Source organism: Echiichthys vipera (assembly GCF_963691815.1).
Source record: "Echiichthys vipera genome assembly, chromosome: 2".
Classification (NCBI taxonomy): domain Eukaryota; kingdom Metazoa; phylum Chordata; class Actinopteri; order Perciformes; family Trachinidae; genus Echiichthys; species Echiichthys vipera.
In genome coordinates this window covers 26,095,081-26,115,239 of record NC_139827.1, presented here as the reverse complement: position 1 = coordinate 26,115,239, position 20,159 = coordinate 26,095,081, and the positions used below count along the sequence as shown (strand labels likewise).

The 20,159-nt window shown below is 40.2% G+C and overlaps 3 protein-coding genes across 3 annotated transcripts; 1 reads left to right on the top strand and 2 right to left on the bottom strand.

Annotated features, from left to right (window-relative positions):
• Positions 1–830: 830 nt before the first annotated feature.
• Positions 831–2,956, bottom strand: LOC310960430 (uncharacterized protein). Its single transcript, XM_083932135.1, has 2 exons — positions 2,848–2,956; positions 831–2,195 (listed from the first exon to the last, which is right to left on the bottom strand). Exons 1-2 carry the CDS (start codon positions 2,907–2,909, stop codon positions 860–862), a joined length of 1,398 nt encoding a protein of 465 aa, XP_083788261.1. The 5' UTR covers positions 2,910–2,956; the 3' UTR covers positions 831–859.
• A 9,672-nt stretch (positions 2,957–12,628) lies between these two features.
• Positions 12,629–14,818, bottom strand: klf1 (Kruppel like factor 1 (erythroid); the record flags this gene model as incomplete). Its single annotated transcript, XM_083932354.1, has 3 exons — positions 12,629–12,804; positions 12,902–13,763; positions 14,744–14,818. 3 exons carry the CDS (start codon positions 14,816–14,818, stop codon positions 12,629–12,631), a joined length of 1,113 nt encoding a protein of 370 aa, XP_083788480.1.
• Positions 14,819–18,128: 3,310 nt separating this feature from the next.
• cUnh22orf23 (chromosome Un C22orf23 homolog) lies at positions 18,129–19,923 on the top strand (the record flags this gene model as incomplete). Its single annotated transcript, XM_083926770.1, has 6 exons — positions 18,129–18,219; positions 18,408–18,470; positions 18,793–18,966; positions 19,138–19,275; positions 19,464–19,564; positions 19,786–19,923. 6 exons carry the CDS (start codon positions 18,129–18,131, stop codon positions 19,921–19,923), a joined length of 705 nt encoding a protein of 234 aa, XP_083782896.1.
• Between the last annotated feature and the right edge of the window lie 236 nt (positions 19,924–20,159).

Sequence of the window (20,159 nt, the reverse complement as noted above, 5' to 3'; positions counted from 1 at the left end):
AACATGTTTATGTCCAGTGTTTCTGACGGAGCTGCTCTGTCGAGTATTCAGAAATGTACGCCGTCCTTCAGATCAAGTGCTGGAAGAAGTACTCAGATATTTCACTGAAGTAACAGCAGCGATACCACTGTGTAAAAAAAGTTACAAGTAGAACCAATGCAAATTCTCACTTAAGTAAAAGAACAAAAGTATTATCATCAAAATGTAATTAAAGTACCAAATATAAAAGTACTCATTACTCAGAATGAGCCATTTCAGTATAGTATATATTACTGGATTATACTTATTGATGCATTAATGTGTCCATTAACCCTAACCCTGTTGCAGCTGGTAAAGGTTGAGCTACTGTTAACTGCTTTAGATACTGCTGGGCAGTTTAATCTATAATACATAATAGTTTATGAGTCGATTTATTTTGTAATAACTGAATTTATGAAATAAATGTATTGCAGTAAAACGTGCATTGTTTCTCTCTGAGATGTAGGCCTAGTGGAGCATAACTATAAAGTTGCATAAAATGAAAATACTCAGGTAAAGTACCTCAAAGTTCTACAGTACAGTACTTGAGAGAATGTACTTTGTGACCTTCCACCACTGTTTAAATCCTGTGAAATTCAACACAGAAATCACTTTTAGTTTTGCATTAATTTAGCCTGGTTGTGGTGTGCTGACCATAACAGAGCCAACAGGCTCCTAAACTAAGCAATTCCAGGAAAACAGGTGGAGGTCTGTCACTTCAGAGGTATGGCTGTTGGCACCAGGGCCGTGCGGACCCGGGAAAGCAGCAGTCTGTAAGATCAATGGTTTGTAAAGATGTTGTGTGAAATCAGTCTGTTAACTTTAGTCTTTATGCTCAGGCTTACGTGACTTTGGAGAGCAGCTGCTGAGAGAAGAGCCTCTTGAGCTGATCCACTTCCTGAGACAAACAGCTGATCTGAGACCTGAGACTGGCATCCTCTGCCGAACACTTGGAGTTCGGCAGAGGGGAGGAGTTATAATGTCCAGATGACGGACCGTGGTACTGCTTCCCATGTCCACCGAAGGCCTCCTCCCTAGACCAAGAAGCCTGACTCTCTGTCCGGCTGTCCCATCCGGCGTGCTGCTGGTTCCTCACCTGGATGTTTGGCCACACTGTGGCTACAGGTGGTCCGCTGTGTCTGGTATCGGAGGATGGACACGTCTCCCCTCCATCACTGCAACCAGAGGGCCCTTTGAAGCGGAGCTTGTGCGGAAGGCTCCTCAAACCCTCGGGTGAATCTTGTCTGTTTACATACTGACTCTCGTTGGCCTCCAGGGGACAGATGTGGGAGTCGTAGCCCTGCTGCTGCTCCACCAGCTCCCTCGGCGAAGGCCCATCGTGATCACTCAGTGTGTCATCAAAAAACACAGGGCTGCCCATATTTGAGCTACATGAGTTTGAGACACCAGACTCCTCAGATACACTGTGACTTGACAGAGGCCCGGTTCCTCTCGGGATGGCACCCAGCTGCTGCTGCCGTGGAGGGTGAGAGTGGGCGTTGGGCGGTGAGTTGTTGTAGGAGGATCCATCAGTGTGAGGCTGGTAGAGATGTGCTGCACTGGATGTTGGCTGAGCACAGAGGGTTGCAGGCAGCGGCAGGATAGAAACATCAGACGGGTCCTTGACCAGGCCGAAGCGAAACTTCAGGGCCAACAGCTCGGCCCTCAGGCGGGCGTTCTCCTCCAGCAGGCCCAGGACTCGCCTCTCTAGCACCATGTCATTGGCTCGCCGCTTCTCTCTGGACCGCTTGGCTGCCTCGTTGTTTTTTTTCCTCTTGTCCCAATAGCCATCATCTTTCTTTTCGTCAGGGATAAACTCTCGTTTGCGGCGTGCACTGTTGCCATTGTCTTCATCGCAGCTGCTACCAGCCTTCGCTTCTGTGTTTGCAAGGCTCTCATTGTGATTGAGAGCAAAGGTGTGACTTAGGAGGGTTTGGGCCAGCTGGCTCGTTGAGGTCAGGATGGAAACAGCCTCATCAGCGAAAGACAAGGACCTTTCCAGAGGCCTAGACTCCGGTCCCTTCACAGCCAGCAGCGAGGGCACTGACAGGTCCTGGATGGTGCCTCTCACAGTCTGACCCGTCATGTTCAAACACGGATTTGACACTTGGGGGAGCTGTGAGGTGTGTGATGACTTACTGAGGTGGATGGGGTGAAGTGTGCTGTAATGGCACCAGCTAGTGGTGAAAAAATACAAACACATGCAGTAAGGGGACCATTCCTTTACAGGTTGCAAAACAGTGATACGACATTATACTGCTGCAGTTGAATGTTGTAATGTTTTTATAGCATAAAAGAATAATAATTAAAAACTTGAGGGAAACTCTTATATCAAATACCTACAGGCATTACAGTGTACATGAATACGGATTTATAATAATAGTCTTATTGGATACAGAAAGTATCCACATTCTAATAGTGAAATATTTAATTGTCATAATAATAATCAAATGACAAAAAGAGAAAAAGAGAATAACCTTGAAAGAACCAACATGTTTGATTATTCCTTTAATTTGTACACTTCTTTTTTAGAGTTTTATCACGAGGATCATTAAGTGTTATTAACCATTTGATACCCATTTGATACCCATGACCATGATCAGGTATTTGGTGCTATCACAACTACAATCTTTATTAATCCACAAAACCTAAATACACAGATGGCCGATGAGCCCTAAATAGTTTACCGTGCACTCTACATCTCATATGAAATCCCCATGCTATGTCATCCTAAACAAATAATTCAGAAACTTTGTATTATGCGAGGTAGTTCAACAGTTTTAATACAATTGAATCAGTAGTAAAACTCATAAAGGAGATCTTACTCACAGATCAAACAGCTGCTGACACCTTTGACGAAGAAGCCCCTCAGTCAGAGAGAGAGGGAACATGTGGAGCTTCACCGGTCCTCTGGATGTCTCTGCTCCTCAAAAACGCGCTGTCGTTTGTGTCTTCTCCGCTCATCGGTTCAGCCGGGGTCGGATCCTCACCCCGGGTGACCGCACCTCCTCCTCCTCCTCCTCCTCCGTCCAAACCCGCAGCTGAGTCAAACTGGCGGTGACAAGCAAAATAAACAACAACAAACCGAACAGCACCCAATCCTGGAGGGTGTTTAAATAAAGTTTTACGACTTTAATACAGGCACGTCACTGACAGTCGGACAAAACGAAAACGAGATTGATATGAAAAATATGTTGGCCAAACTCAAAATTCACCATGTAACGTTTACGGAGTTAACTGAGCGTTTTACAGTAAAACCTGTGACTGACAGAACCAACCAGAGTTACAACTGGTTCATTCGTAACACATCTCACAGAATACATGAACATACTGTGTTATGGTGTGATTTACACATTTCATAGAATAGATCAACAGATTATATCATGGTGTAATTTACACATTTCATAGATAAACAGATTATATCATGGTGTGATTTACACATTTCATAGAATAGATAAACAGATTATATCATGGTGTAATTTACACATTTCATAGAATAGATAAACAGATTATATCATGGTGTAATTTACACATTTCATAGAATAGATGAACAGATTATATCATAGTGTGATTTACACATTTCATAGATAAACAGATTATATCATGGTGTAATTTACACATTTCATAGATAAACAGATTATATCATGGTGTAATTTACACATTTCATAGATAAACAGATTATATCATGGTGTAATTTATACATTTCATAGATAAACAGATTATTTCATGGTGTAATTTACACATTTCATAGATAAACAGATTATATCATGCTGTAATTTACACATTTCATAGATAAACAGATTATATCATGGTGTAATTTACACATTTCATAGATAAACAGATTATATCATGGTGTAATTTACACATTTCATAGAATAAATAAACAGATTATATCATGGTGTAATTTATACATTTCATAGATAAACAGATTATTTCATGGTGTAATTTACACATTTCATAGATAAACAGATTATATCATGGTGTAATTTACACATTTCATAGATAAACAGATTATATCATGGTGTAATTTACACATTTCATAGAATAATTAAACAGATTATATCATGGTGTAATTTATACATTTCATAGATAAACAGATTATTTCATGGTGTAATTTATACATTTCATAGATAAACAGATTATATCATGGTGTAATTTACACATTTCATAGATAAACAGAATATATCATGGTGTAATTTACACATTTCATAGATAAACAGATTATATCACGGTGTAATTTACACATTTCATAGAATAGATGAACAGATTATATCATGGTGTAATTTACACAATAATCTTTAAACAGATTAAATCATGGGTCATATGTTCCCCGCTTTTTTCTTTTTTCGTTCCCCTGCAAATAGGCCTATGTAGACCCTCACACTACTCCTTAACCCTGACCCTCACTGTAAGCTCTAACCCTTACAAAATGCTGAATTAAATCAGGGAAGGCATAGGCTTATGCGACTAGGGAACATAGGGATGACCCCCCTGTTTCCAGGGGACACATCCCTGTTTTCGGTGGCCAGATGGGCTTTTCTATTATTCACTAAATTGGCGAGTTTAGTTAACACATTTTAGTTTGTAGAATCAGTTTTTTACTGAGGGTGCATTGTGGCAGGAAAAAATGTCAGTTTAATACTGTGAAGAAAGTGCGTCATGTCACGTGTCTTTAACACCTCCACCTGGTTTCTGTTTTTTACATCACTGTGTTAAATTAGGTCATCCCGTTTAAAGGCCAGTGTGGGCAGCAGCCATGGAGGCTTGAGTTGTCCTCATTTGCTCTTTGCAGGTGAGCACCCATAACAAGGAGTTCAAGGTAACTCAGCTACATGGAAAAATGTATTATGTAGACCTGCATGCACTCTTTGTTTGTCTACAAACACTTGAGTAATGTACAATCATACGTGTATTTCCATCACATTAGATTACATTCACACTGTCAAAGAACAAACGTGATGATGTCTCTGACTCTGTATTTTCTCCTTTTTCAGAGACTGTCGGCCTCACTGTAAGAACAAAAGAATCTCATCACCGTGACACTGCACCTGTGAGTTAATCCGTCAATTTTATAACCATGTTTTGTAGATGAATAACAAAAAGAGCCGTACAGAAAGATTGAGTCATTTGAATGCCGATTGATAATGTGAATGGAAAAGAGAGCTGTTATGTAATACACAGAGAGCGAGAGCATGTGAGGACTGCGCGGTGCTGGAAGTTCAGTTGGGGTGAGGTTGCATAGAAAAAAGGAACATTGTTCCATGAGCGATCTGCTGGACAGTGATACTTCCTCCCTGCACATGGAAATACTTCACACAGGACTCTCTGTCCCTGTGTCAGTCTCCCCAGTTTCTCCAAAACAAGGCAACATTTCACTTCTCACTCTTTAATTTATGCAGATCCTCTCTGGACATTGTAGTAAAACAAATGTCACCCTGGTCCTGTTTCTGTGATCTTGGCAGAGGAGTTTGAACATGGTGCAGTGGTGTGCACAGACTTAGAGAGGAGGTTGGGGTGAAATTCTATGAAAAGACAACAGTATTGCTGCACTGAGGTTCAGCTGAATGACCTGCCAACAAATAATAAAATTATTGTTTCAGTTCCTGCCTCCTGTTTTCAAATTATACTTCTTTTTGGAAGGTATTTTCCCAGAAATGCTAGTAGCTGCCTGGAGCATGGGGTCAACACTGAAAAAACAAAATCCTTAAAGAAGTCTTTTTTTTTCAAATGCCCCTACAGTTAATAGAGAGTTGGGAAACTGAGAAAATTCTGGATGCATTGCAGTAGTAGGGTGCCACGTTTAAGAACATCAAAACTCTATTATCTGTTTACAAACTCTCACACAACTCTTGCCGTATAATCCAAGTGTCATTTATTCAGTCGTATGCTTGGTTCTTCCCAAACACATTTCATTTTGCCTTTTCCCTGAAAACCACACTATTTTAAAAGACTTTAGCATAAACATTCTCAGGATTGCCAAGGCATGCTACTCGCTATTTACTTTTAAGAGGAGTAGCAAATGAGACTTGGATTATGCTCCACAAATTGTGTGAGAGTTTGTTCTGACAGACTTTAGAATAGTTCAAGATCCGCTGAAGTGGACTTTTACATTTATCATTCATGTTCCTTTAGAAATAAATGTTATTATTGTACGTTAAATCTTGAGGTGTTCAGAAGTTGTTGGAAAAAATACCAAAATTAAAGGTACCAATTCACACTCAAAACAAAAACTTACTGTAAGAACACCAGTACAGTAACTGCTTAGTTAGCCATTTAATGGTATGTAGTGTTGTTGCAGAAAGATAAATGATGAATATTTGGCCATATAATCCTCATCCATGTATAGATTAGATTAAAGGGTTAGCGTATGTTTGGAGCAGATGTGAGTATGTTCATGTACTTCTGTCTTTCTATCTTTACAAGAACAATTTCATGTTTTCTTGGTTCTTACTTGGTTTGAGGGTCAAGACTTGGTGGGAATGGTGTTGAGGTTAGAGTAAGTATTTATGTTTGTTAAAGGGGCACACCACCAAATGTATGTGTCAAAGTCAGTGTACTAGTCACAGGGAGTGCTATTTAGTCTGTGGAAACAGTTATACTGTCTCAAGACCCTGGAGGGGTCAAGTCTAAGAAAGTTACCAAAGAGACATCATTGAAAATGTTCAAATTGCACGAGTCTATACATTTTTAAGAGTTTGAAACGTTGCCGTGTCTAGACAGGGAAGCTCTACATACAGAAGAAACCATCAAGATGCATTATGGGTTATGGTGTTTTTGCTCAACCATACATAAACATAAGGATATTTCAGCTCTTATTTGAAACCATCTCTTCATCAAGTCCCCCAGGTGTAAATCATTGGAGCTCCCTTAAAGGTTGGGGGTTAGTAAATGTATAATATCAACCAGGGCACTCACAAGTACAGAGGTACAAATGTGTGTGCATGTGCATTCTTGTGCAGCTATGTGAAGCGTCATTAGAAAACGAAGGCAGAAAGTTATTGCCTGCCTGAGCATAGAGCGGACACTGGCCTCGTTTGACTTTGTGTATTTGTGTACGCTCAAGTTCAAATCAGGAGAATCTGCCCCCTCCTTTTTACATCCCTCCATACACTTGGACTCACAGTCCCTCTCCACAATCTCAGTACTGCTGCAGCTTTCACCACTCTAATCCTCATCCTGCTTTTGGAAATCAGGCCAAGATTCCCATTGTGTGAGGTTGTATAATCGTACACGAACGGTACGCTCGATGACTCCACACACACCCATACAAAGTTACTACAATTTAAATAAGATTAGTGACGACTTCCTGGGAGTGAGAACAGACACTTATTGAGCTGGTCGAATTCATCTGCATTTAGAAATAATTACCTCTCCTACCACATGGAGATTTGTCAGTTTGGCTCTGTAAGTGCATACAAATGTAGATGAGACATGCTGTGGATTGATATTTCAGTTTGAAAGCTGGTATAAGTGCTGTCCTGAAGTAGCAGAGTTTAATAATGCATAAAAAAACCATTTACAGATGCTCACTGAAATATTAATGCTGCAATGTATTGTACAGTGAACGGTGTCTATGTGTGGGTTTCTCTGTGACTGTGTGTGTTTGTTTGCTGAACTGAAGTTGCTCCGCTGCGTCAAAGATGTCCCCACTTCTTCTCAGTAACACTGTTGTTCTGCTAAGTTCACACAGTGTGACCATACACTGGCTGTTACAGTGTGTCTGTGCCTGCTGTAAGAGCAAACAATATGTAGAAAACACAAAGATTGAAAGGTTTGTTCAGAAGTACTATAATGTTTATACCTGTATTCATGTTAAAAGGTCACATATTTCAGGTTCACACATGTTTTTTGGGTTTCTACTAGAACATGTTTCCATGCTTTAATGCTCGAAAACACATTATTTTTCTCACGCTGTGTGAATAAATGCTCGGTTTTAGCGCCTGTCTCTTTAAGACCCCCTCCTGAAAAAGCCCAGTCTGCTCTGATTGGTCAATGTTTCTGAGTCTTCCACACCTGCACTCTCTGCATCATCATTGCAGCCGAGGAATGACTGTAGCGTCACTTTTTACCTGTATAAAGTAGAGTTGTGACATCACAACGGTACAGAAGTCCTGGCGTCTCGTTTAAAGACACAGTTTCTGAATACAGGCTGTGTGCATTCCTCTGTGGATTGAGGGTATTATACTTTCATAGTTTTTATACAGCACCTTGACCTGCTTTATAACCAAGTCATATGGTTTATATGCAATAATACAAATACGTTTTCAAGAATTGGATCTGCGATGTTCACCGATCCTCTCCATGTGTAAACATTTTACATAACATTGATTCTTCTGCATTTCTCCTCAGAAGAAAACAACAAAGAGAATCTAATTACACATCTTATCTGTCTCCTGTAAATCTTCTTTCATCAGCTCAGCATTCAGGTTGTTGTTAGGTTTTTCCATGTTGATGAATCAAGGTTCTCCCCACTAGATATGTGGGTAGCAGGGAGGACGAAAGTATCATACTTTCTCCCATATAAAACAATCAAGTTAAGTGATATTAATACATTTGAATAAATAATAATGTTTCAGACTTGCAGTGGGGATTTACAGAAAATGAAACTCTACAGTGCACTTGTCACCTGCTGAAAGAAACCATACACATCAAAACACATTGCATTATGTGGATTTTTGATAGCATGTGCTTTTCAGATTTTAAGACTTTAATAATAACATTTTTACACATTTGACCTGTTTAGCTGCACAAACAAACAGGAAACATTTCATAACTTAATATGTCATGTCTTGTTAATGCTTCAGTTCTTGTTTTGCGTCTTGTTGGCGCTTGAATATTCCCATGAATGCATAAGGCCTGCATCATACCCTCTCTACAAGTATAAGATGATGTAAACAGGGAAGGAGGAATTAGAAAGTGGAAGTAGAAAAAGGTTTTTTTGGGAGGGCACTTCAGGTCAGAACTCTGCCTCTGTCCTTGTTTCAACTCTAAATCCCAAATCACTTGAAAGCTGCTCTAAAATAAACTATGACTGCAGATGGAGCCTCATGCCCATCTTTATTAGAATAATGTTTTGGATTTATCTGCTTATGTGTAATATCTTGCACAGCCTCAGTGGATAACAGATTATTAATGGCCCGAGGAGTATATTTGCAGCACTTTAATTATCAGGATTACTTCATGTGTGTATATTTGGCTGTGAGTGAGGCACTAATGTGCTTGTGATGTGCGTGTGCTCGTCTGCCATCATGCTGTCCCATGGAGGTTTAAGAAGCCAATCATAGCCTTGATAGTGCACCAAAGAGGAAACTTGAACTCAGATAAGATCAATGGCCACGACTCCAAACCAGTGTGCCTTACAAATATGTGCTGCCAAGTATGAATAAACCAGTTAGGGATTCTTAAAGGGGTCATCTTCATGATGAGTAAAATAGTCTCCTAACTTTAAAGCAAGGAATCTCTGTCTTTTGGCAAGATGCTGGCGCTCTAGCAACAAATTTGCATTTTGCCCTAACTTTTGATCTGTATGTCTAAATAAATATTAGTAAATAACATAATAATATATTTTTCTCACTACTCCTACACATTTTGAGCGATCATCCCCAAATGCGGTACAGAACATCTTTGGAACAAGACGGGAAAAGAGACTTTTTCATATTTTAGATGCTCCTTTCAGTTTTGCTACAACTGTCTCCTGATAATATCTCCTGAACGATTTGTGCTATTGCAACAACATTTGGTGCACATGTGTAGATATGTTATCTGAGTGGCTATGACAAATTACAATGGAGCCATTTGGCCAATAGGTGGCGCTCTAGCCGCATCTTCTAACTATATAGGAAGGAATCTCTCTCTGTCTGTGTATGCGTGCATGTATGACTGTCCTTCACATATCTCAAGAAACTTTCTTCTAATCGACTTCTCACTTGGCAGGTGCGTTGCTGAGGACCCAAGGGTGCAGTGTCCAGTGTGAAGTCGATCAGATGAGTGGTTCTCGAGAAAGCTGCATTAAAAGGGATGTGTGATGTCTAAAATATATCTTTTACACAAGAGGTAACTCTGACCCTAATAAGCTTTTTCATTTTTTTTGTAGGTATTATATACTGTGATTTTATTGGTGCTATGCCAAAACACCTGACTCTGTTGAGATGTTTGGTGCAACTGAAATGATGGAGATATTCAACCTTGGAGCAAGATAGATCCCCTGTGGTTATTCTAATGTGTTTAAAAGCACATGCAGATTAATTTCTGTGTGTGTATGTGTTACAAAGGTTGACAAATGAGTGGGTAGTTGTGTTTGCTTTTCCGTGTGGGTATTTGCCTGAGGGTATACGTGTCTGTGCAAGACCGAGAGAGTTCCATAATGTGATGACGACCTCCATCATCTGACATAATCATGTTGAATGTGTGAGTGCTGAGTTACATAAGAAGGTTTTTATCCTCACCTCACCCTCACCCAGATTAGAAACACTGCAGACACAACTGCCATCAACCTGCTGATATCAGCCTGCAGGCACGAGGGCTGACATAGTAACAGAAGTCCGCCACCTAAAGGCCAAACGCTGACATTGTCTGTGAGGATGACTAGTAAAAAGATGTATTCTGTGGACTCATATTTAATTCTGCTTTATGCAGGGCAGATTTATCTTTGAGGAACGCACTTAAAACGTTGAGTCAGTTGAATCACGATTAATGTGATGGTGTAATATAATTGTTAAGATCAGCTGCCTGAATAAATCATGTCACTCTCCGAGACAGTTTTACAGCATTAGAGGCCTTTATTAGAATTATGACAATGGGAACAACAATTATAAGACTTTAAAGCAATCTTTTCAGAATAAAAAAAACACTGTACAATAATATAGTATCTTCTTTGGATGTAAAATATTATGTTAATAAATATGTTGCTCGCATTTTTAGATGATAAAAAACAACTGAGAAAGATGCTGATTATTTACAGTTTTAATTTCTGCTTGATACGCGCGACAAAAGCATATATATGTTTTTCATAAATAAAAAAATCCCCCAAAACTTAGGTGACACATATGCACAACTCTGCATTAACTGTAGAATAACATAGTTTAAAATGTACTTTATTTTTTATTTATTACGATCGATATTACAATTACCTAAAGTTCTAAGGGAAATCAGATCAACTCAGCAGTAACACAGCTAAGCATTGTTACTAAGCAGGCATGTCTCTGTTCAGCGCGTTAACCCGTATTACACATGTTTTGGGGTAGGACTTTTGTTAGTGTTAATGTTTGCTGTCTGCCCACAGTATGTACAGCGTTTGTCTAGGTCGCCCTTATTACTGAAAGCATGCTAACTATATACTCTGAGTTTGTTCTTGTACTGCCCTTATCCTGTGTGTGTGTGTGTGTGTGTGTATGTGTGTGTGTGTGTGTGTGTGTGTGTGTGTGTGTGTGTGTGTGTGTGTGTGTGTGTGTGTGTTTGTTTGTCAGGTTTAGACTCTAACATCTTTTATGCCTTAATGATGCTCAGGTGTAATTCAGGTCATCTAAACTGGAATCACTGTCGCATTGAAAAGGGAACACACATCCAAGTGTGTTTACAGGACTTGGGGAATACTTTTTTTAAAAAGTTGTATGAAGCCTTTTATGGCGCCAGAGGGAGCTGCGTGAAGTCAGATAAATTGCCTCAAACGATGTCACTTGATTCAACCTCAGTCCCGTCTTAAGAAAAAAACACATCTGATGGTGTGGCGTTAGAAAGAAGTGAGCTCACTAGACCTCTGTAGAGGCCACCTCTGCTTTAGGCTTCACTAGCTGCTACTAGCACAACACATCTGAATCTTCAACACAACTGTTAATGGCCAAGTTGCATTGTGGATAATGTAGGCACCATGCCACAATATCTCTGGTGCTACATTGATTTTGATACTGATCGTCTTACTGATCTTTTTTTTTAGTGCAACATCATTATACGAGTACTCTTTTAAAAGCTGTTGGTTAAGCAGTCATTGCCTGATACTGCCCAGCCTCCTCCTTGGCTCAATGGTGTCATTACGAATCCCGCTGCTTTTCTTTGCGAAGCATTAGGTTTGGCTAGATGTCCATGCACGCTCAGGTCCTATCAGTGGGATATCCAGACCCTAACAACTGCAGATACAGACACTGCCACACACTTCTACTGGGTCATCGGTGATGATGACAGGGATTATTTTGTGAGTCTAAACATTGTTTTTCTTTTTTTGGGGGGGGAAATCCTACTCTTTGTGCCTTTCAGTCATAAATACCAATCATATGTCAGTCAACCCTTCTGAGGCAGCATGCACACAATGATTTGTCATGCCATCATACCACTGGTTGTGTTGTCAGTTTTCATAAAATAATTCTACATGTGGGCCTGTATTCTTGACCAGCCAGATCATCAAGTACAGATGTCAAGGCACTAATGAGAATGTGGTCAGTTAATATCTGAGGTCACTGAGTCACAGATCAACTCATAAATAACTAATAATAAAACTTCAGAGAATATCATAATCAAGTCTTGCAACTTTCCGTTGTTTAAATGAGAGTTTTGTGTGTGTGTGTGTGTGTGTGTGTGTGTGTGTGTGTGTGTGTGTGTGTGTGTGTGTGTGTAGGCATCAGGTGTGTCTCTTCATGTGCAGAGCCAGGTGGTCGGAGCGGGAGAAGGCCCTCTGACAGAGTACACACTCGTAGGGTTTTTGGCCTGTGTGCTTGCGGTAGTGACGCGTCAGCTCATCTGAGCGGGCAAATTTCCAGCTGCAGCCCTCCCATGAGCAGTGGTAAGGCTTTTCCCCTGGAGAGTAAAGAATAAAAACAGAAGGTAAATCACCTGGCAAAATCATTTCTCCAGTATTTGTGACAGACTTTACTGTTGTTTCAGGTGGGTGTACCTGTGTGGGTGCGGAGGTGAGCCTTGAGATGTGAGCTCTTGGTGTAGGTCTTGCTGCAGCCGGGGTATTCGCAGCTGTGGATGGCGGGCTTCTTTTTCCCCGTAGCCCTACGACCACGTTTTCCCTCCACTCCACCAGGGGGCAGCTGTGGTCCAACCAACAGGGGCTGCTGGTGAAGGGGCAGGTGACCAGTGGCTTGGCTGTGAGAGTAGTCACAGAAAAGGTTGACACCGTGGTTAAAGTGTGGCACGTAGCTGTAGTGTCGAGGGTCAGGCGTCACAGCTTGAGGTGGTAAGAACCTGCTGTCGGGGAAGGTCACCATGGAGGGGTGTTGCTGGGGATAGTAATGGTTAAATTCCCATGATGAGACTTTAGTGAGGTTTCCTCTGCTGTGCGTCTCCGCACTGCCTCCTTGAGGGAAGCCAAACTGATCTACATTAGGTAGACTTGAAGAGAGAAATGGAGTCCGACCTGATTGGTCATCATTATAACCATGGTGATACAGCTCTGGCTGGACAGACGTTGTGGATTCAGTAGGGGACAGAAGCTCCACCATGAGGCAGCCAGTGCTCATCTTCAGATGGTCCTGTGCTGGTTGGTCCTTAAACACGGCCGCCTCCTGGTACGCTGCGTTTGGGTCTGTTGGGAGCTTTTCATCGTTGTTGTCCAGAGAGGGGTTGAGGTCAGGCGACGGGCTGCTCCATTCAGACAGCAGGAACTCAATGTCCCAGGATGCCCGGCTGTCATCATCCAGGAGCTCGTCCGTCATTTGCTGAGAGACCTGCAGCTGTTCAGAGCTGTTTGGTGACAGTTTGTTGCTGGGAGAGTCCAGAAGGAGAGAGTCACCCTCAGACTTCCACACCTAGATGGTGATGGAGAGCGTTTAGAGGTGATGATCACCAAGGAAAACATACTGTAAAAAATCTGCCTTAAAACAATGTCCACACGTCCATACGTACATTGAAAGCGTTATTAGTTGCTGTACGTCCTACGCCATACTGGCCGTTAGGAGATAAGTTGAGGGTAATCACTCAATCAGCAAGTGTTTATCTTCCAAATTTTCCTTTTAGTACAAAATGCTCACTCTGTTTTACAATCCCTCTGCTGTGGCTCAGCAGGGAATCACTTTCAGTGGAAACAGAGAGAATTTGGTACAACTGCCGACTGCAACTTCAACAGATACCAACCTACTTTTAACACAACAATTAATAGCAGTAACAGTGAAAAACACCATTTGTGACACTAATTGTTAAACTGTGCATTTACAAAATTACACCCTGAACACCATGTTTTTATATTCTATGTACATAAGGTACTACAAACCTAAAATAAGGCCCAGTCACGCAAAAAACAAAAAACTAAAACTATGATACACTGTGTACCCCTGCCCGCTTGTTGACCTTATCAACAGTCATTTTTACACTGAAGGATTATGGATTCATCACTTATATCGTCACTGCTTTAGGAAGGAAAATCTTTTTTAGCCAGCATGGACAGCACAGTCACCAGTAACTCTTTCACTGAACATATCATTCAGGACAGTCATTAAATCAGTACATAAAGCTTAACTCACAGACTTGTATTGCATTTTTACATTACATTAGCGGGTGCTTTGGTCTTAAGCAACTTACAATATATGCAATCAGTTATTTGGGACCAATCACATGTTCAGTATTATAGTGCAAGACACATTTGTCAGTTCAATATTAAGTGAAATAATGGATTTTCATCTGTGAAATATATACAAACAATGATATGGAGCATACAATAGGTAGCACTAGACCCTATTCAAGTAAAAAATGAGTTCATAAACCAAACAACTGAAGTGAACCCGATACTTACTTTCATATTGTCGCTGGATTGTGCGAGGTTGGAGAAGGAGCTAAAGGAAGGGAGGACAACCTGTGTAACAGCCATCCAGTACTTTGATATGACACTGTGAAGAAAGTTTCGCTCTTTTCTTTTGGCTTTTTATTCTTTACATGAGCATCTTAAGCTCAGCTAACAGAAAGTCAGACCCCAGCTTACCAGGCCACTCATCCCAGTTACAGTCCACTCAGGGTCAAAAGGCCGCAGGAACAGGTTGTTAGAGCTGCCTCCTTCTCTCCATTCCTCCTCTGCTATCTCTCCGTCCTCAGCTGCAAGTCTAACTTCAAATCTCTCTTTTTCATGTTGGTTTTGACCGTTAGGAGGTGGAGCATAAGCGTGAGTTACGGTACTTTGCTGGTTCCCTTTTTTTTTAAATTCACTTAAGATTCTTCATTTACAATCACTAATAAAATCTATTATCTCACCTCAGCTCACTGTCTTCCTGTTCTGTGGGATTCAGAGCAAAAAAGTCCACTCTGAAAAAACTGAAGCTCTCATTTCACCAAGAAATTAATCATTTTTATACCCAGACCAATGCCTAAATATGAGTGCCAAGACCAAATAATCCTTCACAAGTACTTTACTGAATCAGCTTCTTCAGTATCTTAAGATTGGACACAACGTCTTTGAATGAAAATGCAGAAACTTGTGGACTGACTAAGCTGCTTTTAATGCTAATTTTTTTTAAAAAAAGTAGGAAGTACAGTAGTTGAAAGCTAGTTCATCAGCATTTATTATGAAAAATTATTGAAGAAAGTAATTTTAGAAATGTGTACAAATGACCATGATGCTGCAATAAAACACCACTAATAATGATTATTTGTAATGACTTCGCTTTGACAGCTACTGTATATTTACTGTCTAGAAATAAACGCAAAACAATCGTACCATTGGAAGATGTGAAAGTAAAAATAGCTTTAGGCAAGTTTACATGTACGGCACCTTTCTCACATAGAGGCGAATCAAAGTGCTTTACATAAGGAAAGAATTAAAGCTAACATAACATCAATAACACTTGAATTGTAACTCCATGGTCATTAAACAAGACATTTATAGAAATATTTAAATATCTCTAAAGATGGAAAAATAACAAAACACATCAGGATACTGCAATGATTATTGTAAGAAATAAAAACAACAAATAATACATTCAAAATCTTCTAAATGTTAATATAAACTGAAACATTAGTCAAGCCACTACAAACAAAATGGACTCAAAGTTATATACATGCTGCAAAATGAGTAGCGCAGGGCTCTCTATGTTATTCTTCATTCACAAGTAAACTTGGTTATCAGATGTCGTGCCACTATCTAATGAAGCATGCTTTGGCACAGAGTGTGTTGGTGTGTGTACAGTGAAGTGTGTACACATTTCATGTTAATATGGTGTGTGAACTTTTGTAATAACATGTTTGAAACGATGTAATGTCCCATCACAGAGAGATGTCAATACATTTGTCCATGATCTTTAATTACAGAGTTACTTCAGACAGTCAACATGAAAACATGATACAAACAGATCAGCTGGGTGGTATAGTTCATAAACAAACACACTAACAAACAATACGCCTCATGATTATGTTTTAAGGTCTGCCTTTAAAACCTCATCCTCTTTCTAATTCAAATAGTTTTAACACACACACATACAAACACACACACACACACACACACACACACAGGTCGGTCTCCGTCTTCCAGTGAGGACGTGCATCTCTGACTTCTGAGAAGACCTGTGTGTGAAAGGTGATTATATTCTGGCTGCTGTTTATCTGTGGACATGGGGCAGAGGCAGGCTGCTGTCTTGGCACAGATAATGGACTCCTGACTGCTGCTGATCACTGATGACGAGCCCACCACTGATAATGACTCTCTTTCCCTCAGAGGGACAACTACGCAGGACATCAAGCATGCACAATGAAAACTGAGGTGGCAGCCTCTAAGTGGCCTTAAACACATTACAGAAGTTCATATGTAGTTTGTTTGTGACTGTGATGTTATATGTTATGTTATGTGCTTCATGTAGTCCTATCCTTTATAATTTACTAATACCAAACAAATATAGACCCTAAATGTGTATGGAATAATTTGGAAAAAGTAGAAAATAGAATATGCGTACAGTCTCCCACATCAACACGAGGGACAGACTTGGATCACTTTTCTGTATATTGAGTGTAATGTAATGTGATCCCCTTTTTTCCACACACTATTACCAATTATTGTAGCCTAAAGTGTGTTTAATAGCACATTCCTTTGGTGCTTAGTGATGTGATATCAATTTATAATGATACAGGAGGGGGAAAGTGAACATTTGTAGCTGCACGGTAAAGAGAAACATTACAGTTGTATTATTGAATTTTGCTTTTTTGTTAAAATATCCCTTTAATGATATGTCTGGCTTTGAATACTACTTCTACTACTACTACTCATAATAATAATAACATTGTAACAATAACAATAAAAAATAATAATACGTTTTTTTACATCCTTTTTTACATTCTATCATTATTACTATTATTTTTACATTCTTTCAATAACTGATGAAAGTATCAGCACAAATAAACAACCTGTCTTTGTTTCCATCTAGCGGCTATATGTTGTCAATGTGCCTGTGACTTGTTTGATGGTCTGTCTATGCCTATTGCTTTAGTAAACAATTATCAGTGATGATTACAGGAGAAAAGAATACCGTTTTAGCCAAATATTCAGTGTTTCTATTGTAATAGGTTGGTTTAACGATGGAAATGGTTTCAAAAACATTTCTCTGCTCCAGCTTGTAGCTACTTGGTTGCTATAGCAACAGGCAGACGCTGCTGAGTTCAGCTAACAACAAAAATTGGCTAGCGCTAACTATGAACTATTAACGGACGACTTGTGATAAGAGAAGACGTGTTGGAGTAAGTTCTTTCTGGTTTCTACAAGGTAACACAATTTCTTTCATGTAGAGTGAGTCAACTTCTTCATTTGTTGTCAAGACATTCATCTGCTAACGTTATTGTAGCCACCTAACGTTAGCTAGCAGTAACTAGTTAATTTAGCTAAGCTATGTTGTGCTATTTCCGTGATTTTGAACGACAAAGTCAAGAATTTGATTGATACTCATTTTCTCGTCGTTTGCCACACTATTACATCCAGTGGGTTTTATTTGTATGTTGGTCTCACAGCTGTGAATCAGAAAATATGCTGCAGTGTCGCCCACCCTAGAAGTTATCAGTCATTAATTGAGTGTCTATGTAGCAGCTCCAGGATCTGCATTTAAATTACAGAAAAAAATAGATTTGTTCAAGTTTACAAATGATATCTGAGCTGCAGCTTTCAGTATAGCAGAGACAACGCTAATTTAATCTTTTTGTGTCTGCAGATGGAGGCGTCCCCACATAGAGGTGGCGGAGGACTCTGGAACAACCCCAGAGCCCCCCAGTACAGCAAGGAGACCCAGGATATGCTGAGATGTTAGATGATGCACTTGTTGATATTCTCGTGTGGATGGTTCAGTGTGAATGGCAAACACACACACACACATATAGGACTTGACGGTGTGTGTGTGTGTGTGTGTGTGTGTGTGCGTGCGTGCACGTGCACTTCTCGTTGTGTAGGCTTGTGCTCTGACATTTGAAACCTTCTCTGTCCTGGTGCTCAGTAATGATGCAGGAATCAAGACTCACCAACCTCCAGAGAAAACAGATCAACGATTGCCTCAAGAGTAAGTTTGAGACCTTTGTATTAACGGTTGGGGGTTAAATATGGTGATAATTTGAGTGATAGTACTGTTAATAAACAGATCATTTAAGATTGGATATTTCATATATTGTTAAAAATATTTTAATGTAAAAAAGTGTGCGCCATATATTGTTGCAAAACTCAGCATATGACATTTAACACAGATTATGAGGTTATATCATATTGTGACCCAAACATAATATGATAATAGGGGCACTCTGGACTCTTTGGACACATTTAGCATTGCTACATTTTCTACTACCTCAATTAAAAACGTGATCTTTCTTTTTTTCTTTTCCCCACAGACGGAGCAGCTTTACCACTGAGCTCTGATCCCTCATCATCAGCTTCTCCCCCTCAGCCTAAAACCAGTAAATCTGTTCAGAAACGTCTGCCAGGCAAGCCTCAGAGACGCAGCGCTGAATCTTGTCGCTTGGGGAACAGCTACGTCAGAGAAAAGTTCTATCCTGGTCCTACAAGTATGACCTTGAGGCTGACACTGTTATTAATACAGCATACATGTGTTTTGACAGGCCTATATTACAAACAATTACGTTATTCTGTAGATGAATGACTATCAGTAAATTTGGATGACCTTTTTGTTTGATTTTCTGCATCCATCATCACTCATTTTTTCTGTTTCACCCTAGGAGACTTGGAGAAAGAGAAGAGGAGGCTTCAGAGTATATTGGCAACGGGAGCAGAAGAGCCCACAGCTGCATCTTTCCAAAATGTTCCTGCATGTCGGAACCGAGATGTGGCGGAGCAGAAAGGCCGGTATCAGGAAGGTAAAGCGGACTGTACAGAAACAGATGATGGACAAGAGTTACACTAAGTGTAACAGAGAGGAAATGTTCCCATTACAGCCTGAACAGACTTCTATTAGTTTCAGCCTAAATTAAATTCTGCTACTCTGCTTGACTAAATATATCCAGTGGGCTTAAAGAAGTCTAATATTAACTTGTTTCTTTTGTAGTTCTGGATGAGATAGAGGAGAGAAGGCAGTTTCTGGCAGATATGGCCTCTCTGGGACAGGAGAAGGATTACATTAACATCATCAACACTGAGATATCCCAGGTAAACAAGCAACACTTTACATATTGGCATTTTTTTGGTAACACTGGTGTTTTATAATCTGATGTTCCTTAAAACACTTTAATTACTGACACAGATCCATAGCAATGTAAATAGATCCTTCAAATGGCTAGTCTGTATTTGGGCTTTAAGGTTCATATCAGACAGGAAAATTAATTCTTTCTCGCACTTAAACCTGTGCTGTGTCACAACTCCAATAACAGAGGATTCGAGAACTGCAGGTGTTGGACAAGGCCCGCAGTCCCAAGGATGCAATGACATCTGAGAGGAAAGGGGCGACCGCAGAACAGATGACAAACATGATGGAAGAGGCAGAAGTAGAGAAGAATCACTGCCAGTGACAGAGCACTTGGAAATGACTTGGAAATCAGGTGCAAGCAATATCACGTCAAATTTAGTTTATGAATGGGTAAAGTTAAGTGTGATGTGAGTGCGGTAGTGATGTCTGAGGTTAGAGGTTACAGCTGACCGGTCGCCCTGTGCTTCATCTTTATATGCAGTTTGGGTGCGACAGCACGGCAGTGAAGACTGAACTGTGATGTCAGGCTGTAATAGCATTAAACTTCCAAGAAACATG

Bases quoted from the DNA above. Each gene is read 5' to 3' on its own strand.
- LOC310960430 (XM_083932135.1), bottom strand. From the start codon at position 2,909: ATGTTCCCTCTCTCTCTGACTGAGGGGCTTCTTCGTCAAAGGTGTCAG. The intron at 2,196-2,847 runs GTGAGTAAGATC...TTTCACCACTAG, and splicing joins TGTCAGCAGCTGTTTGATCT to CTGGTGCCATTACAGCACAC.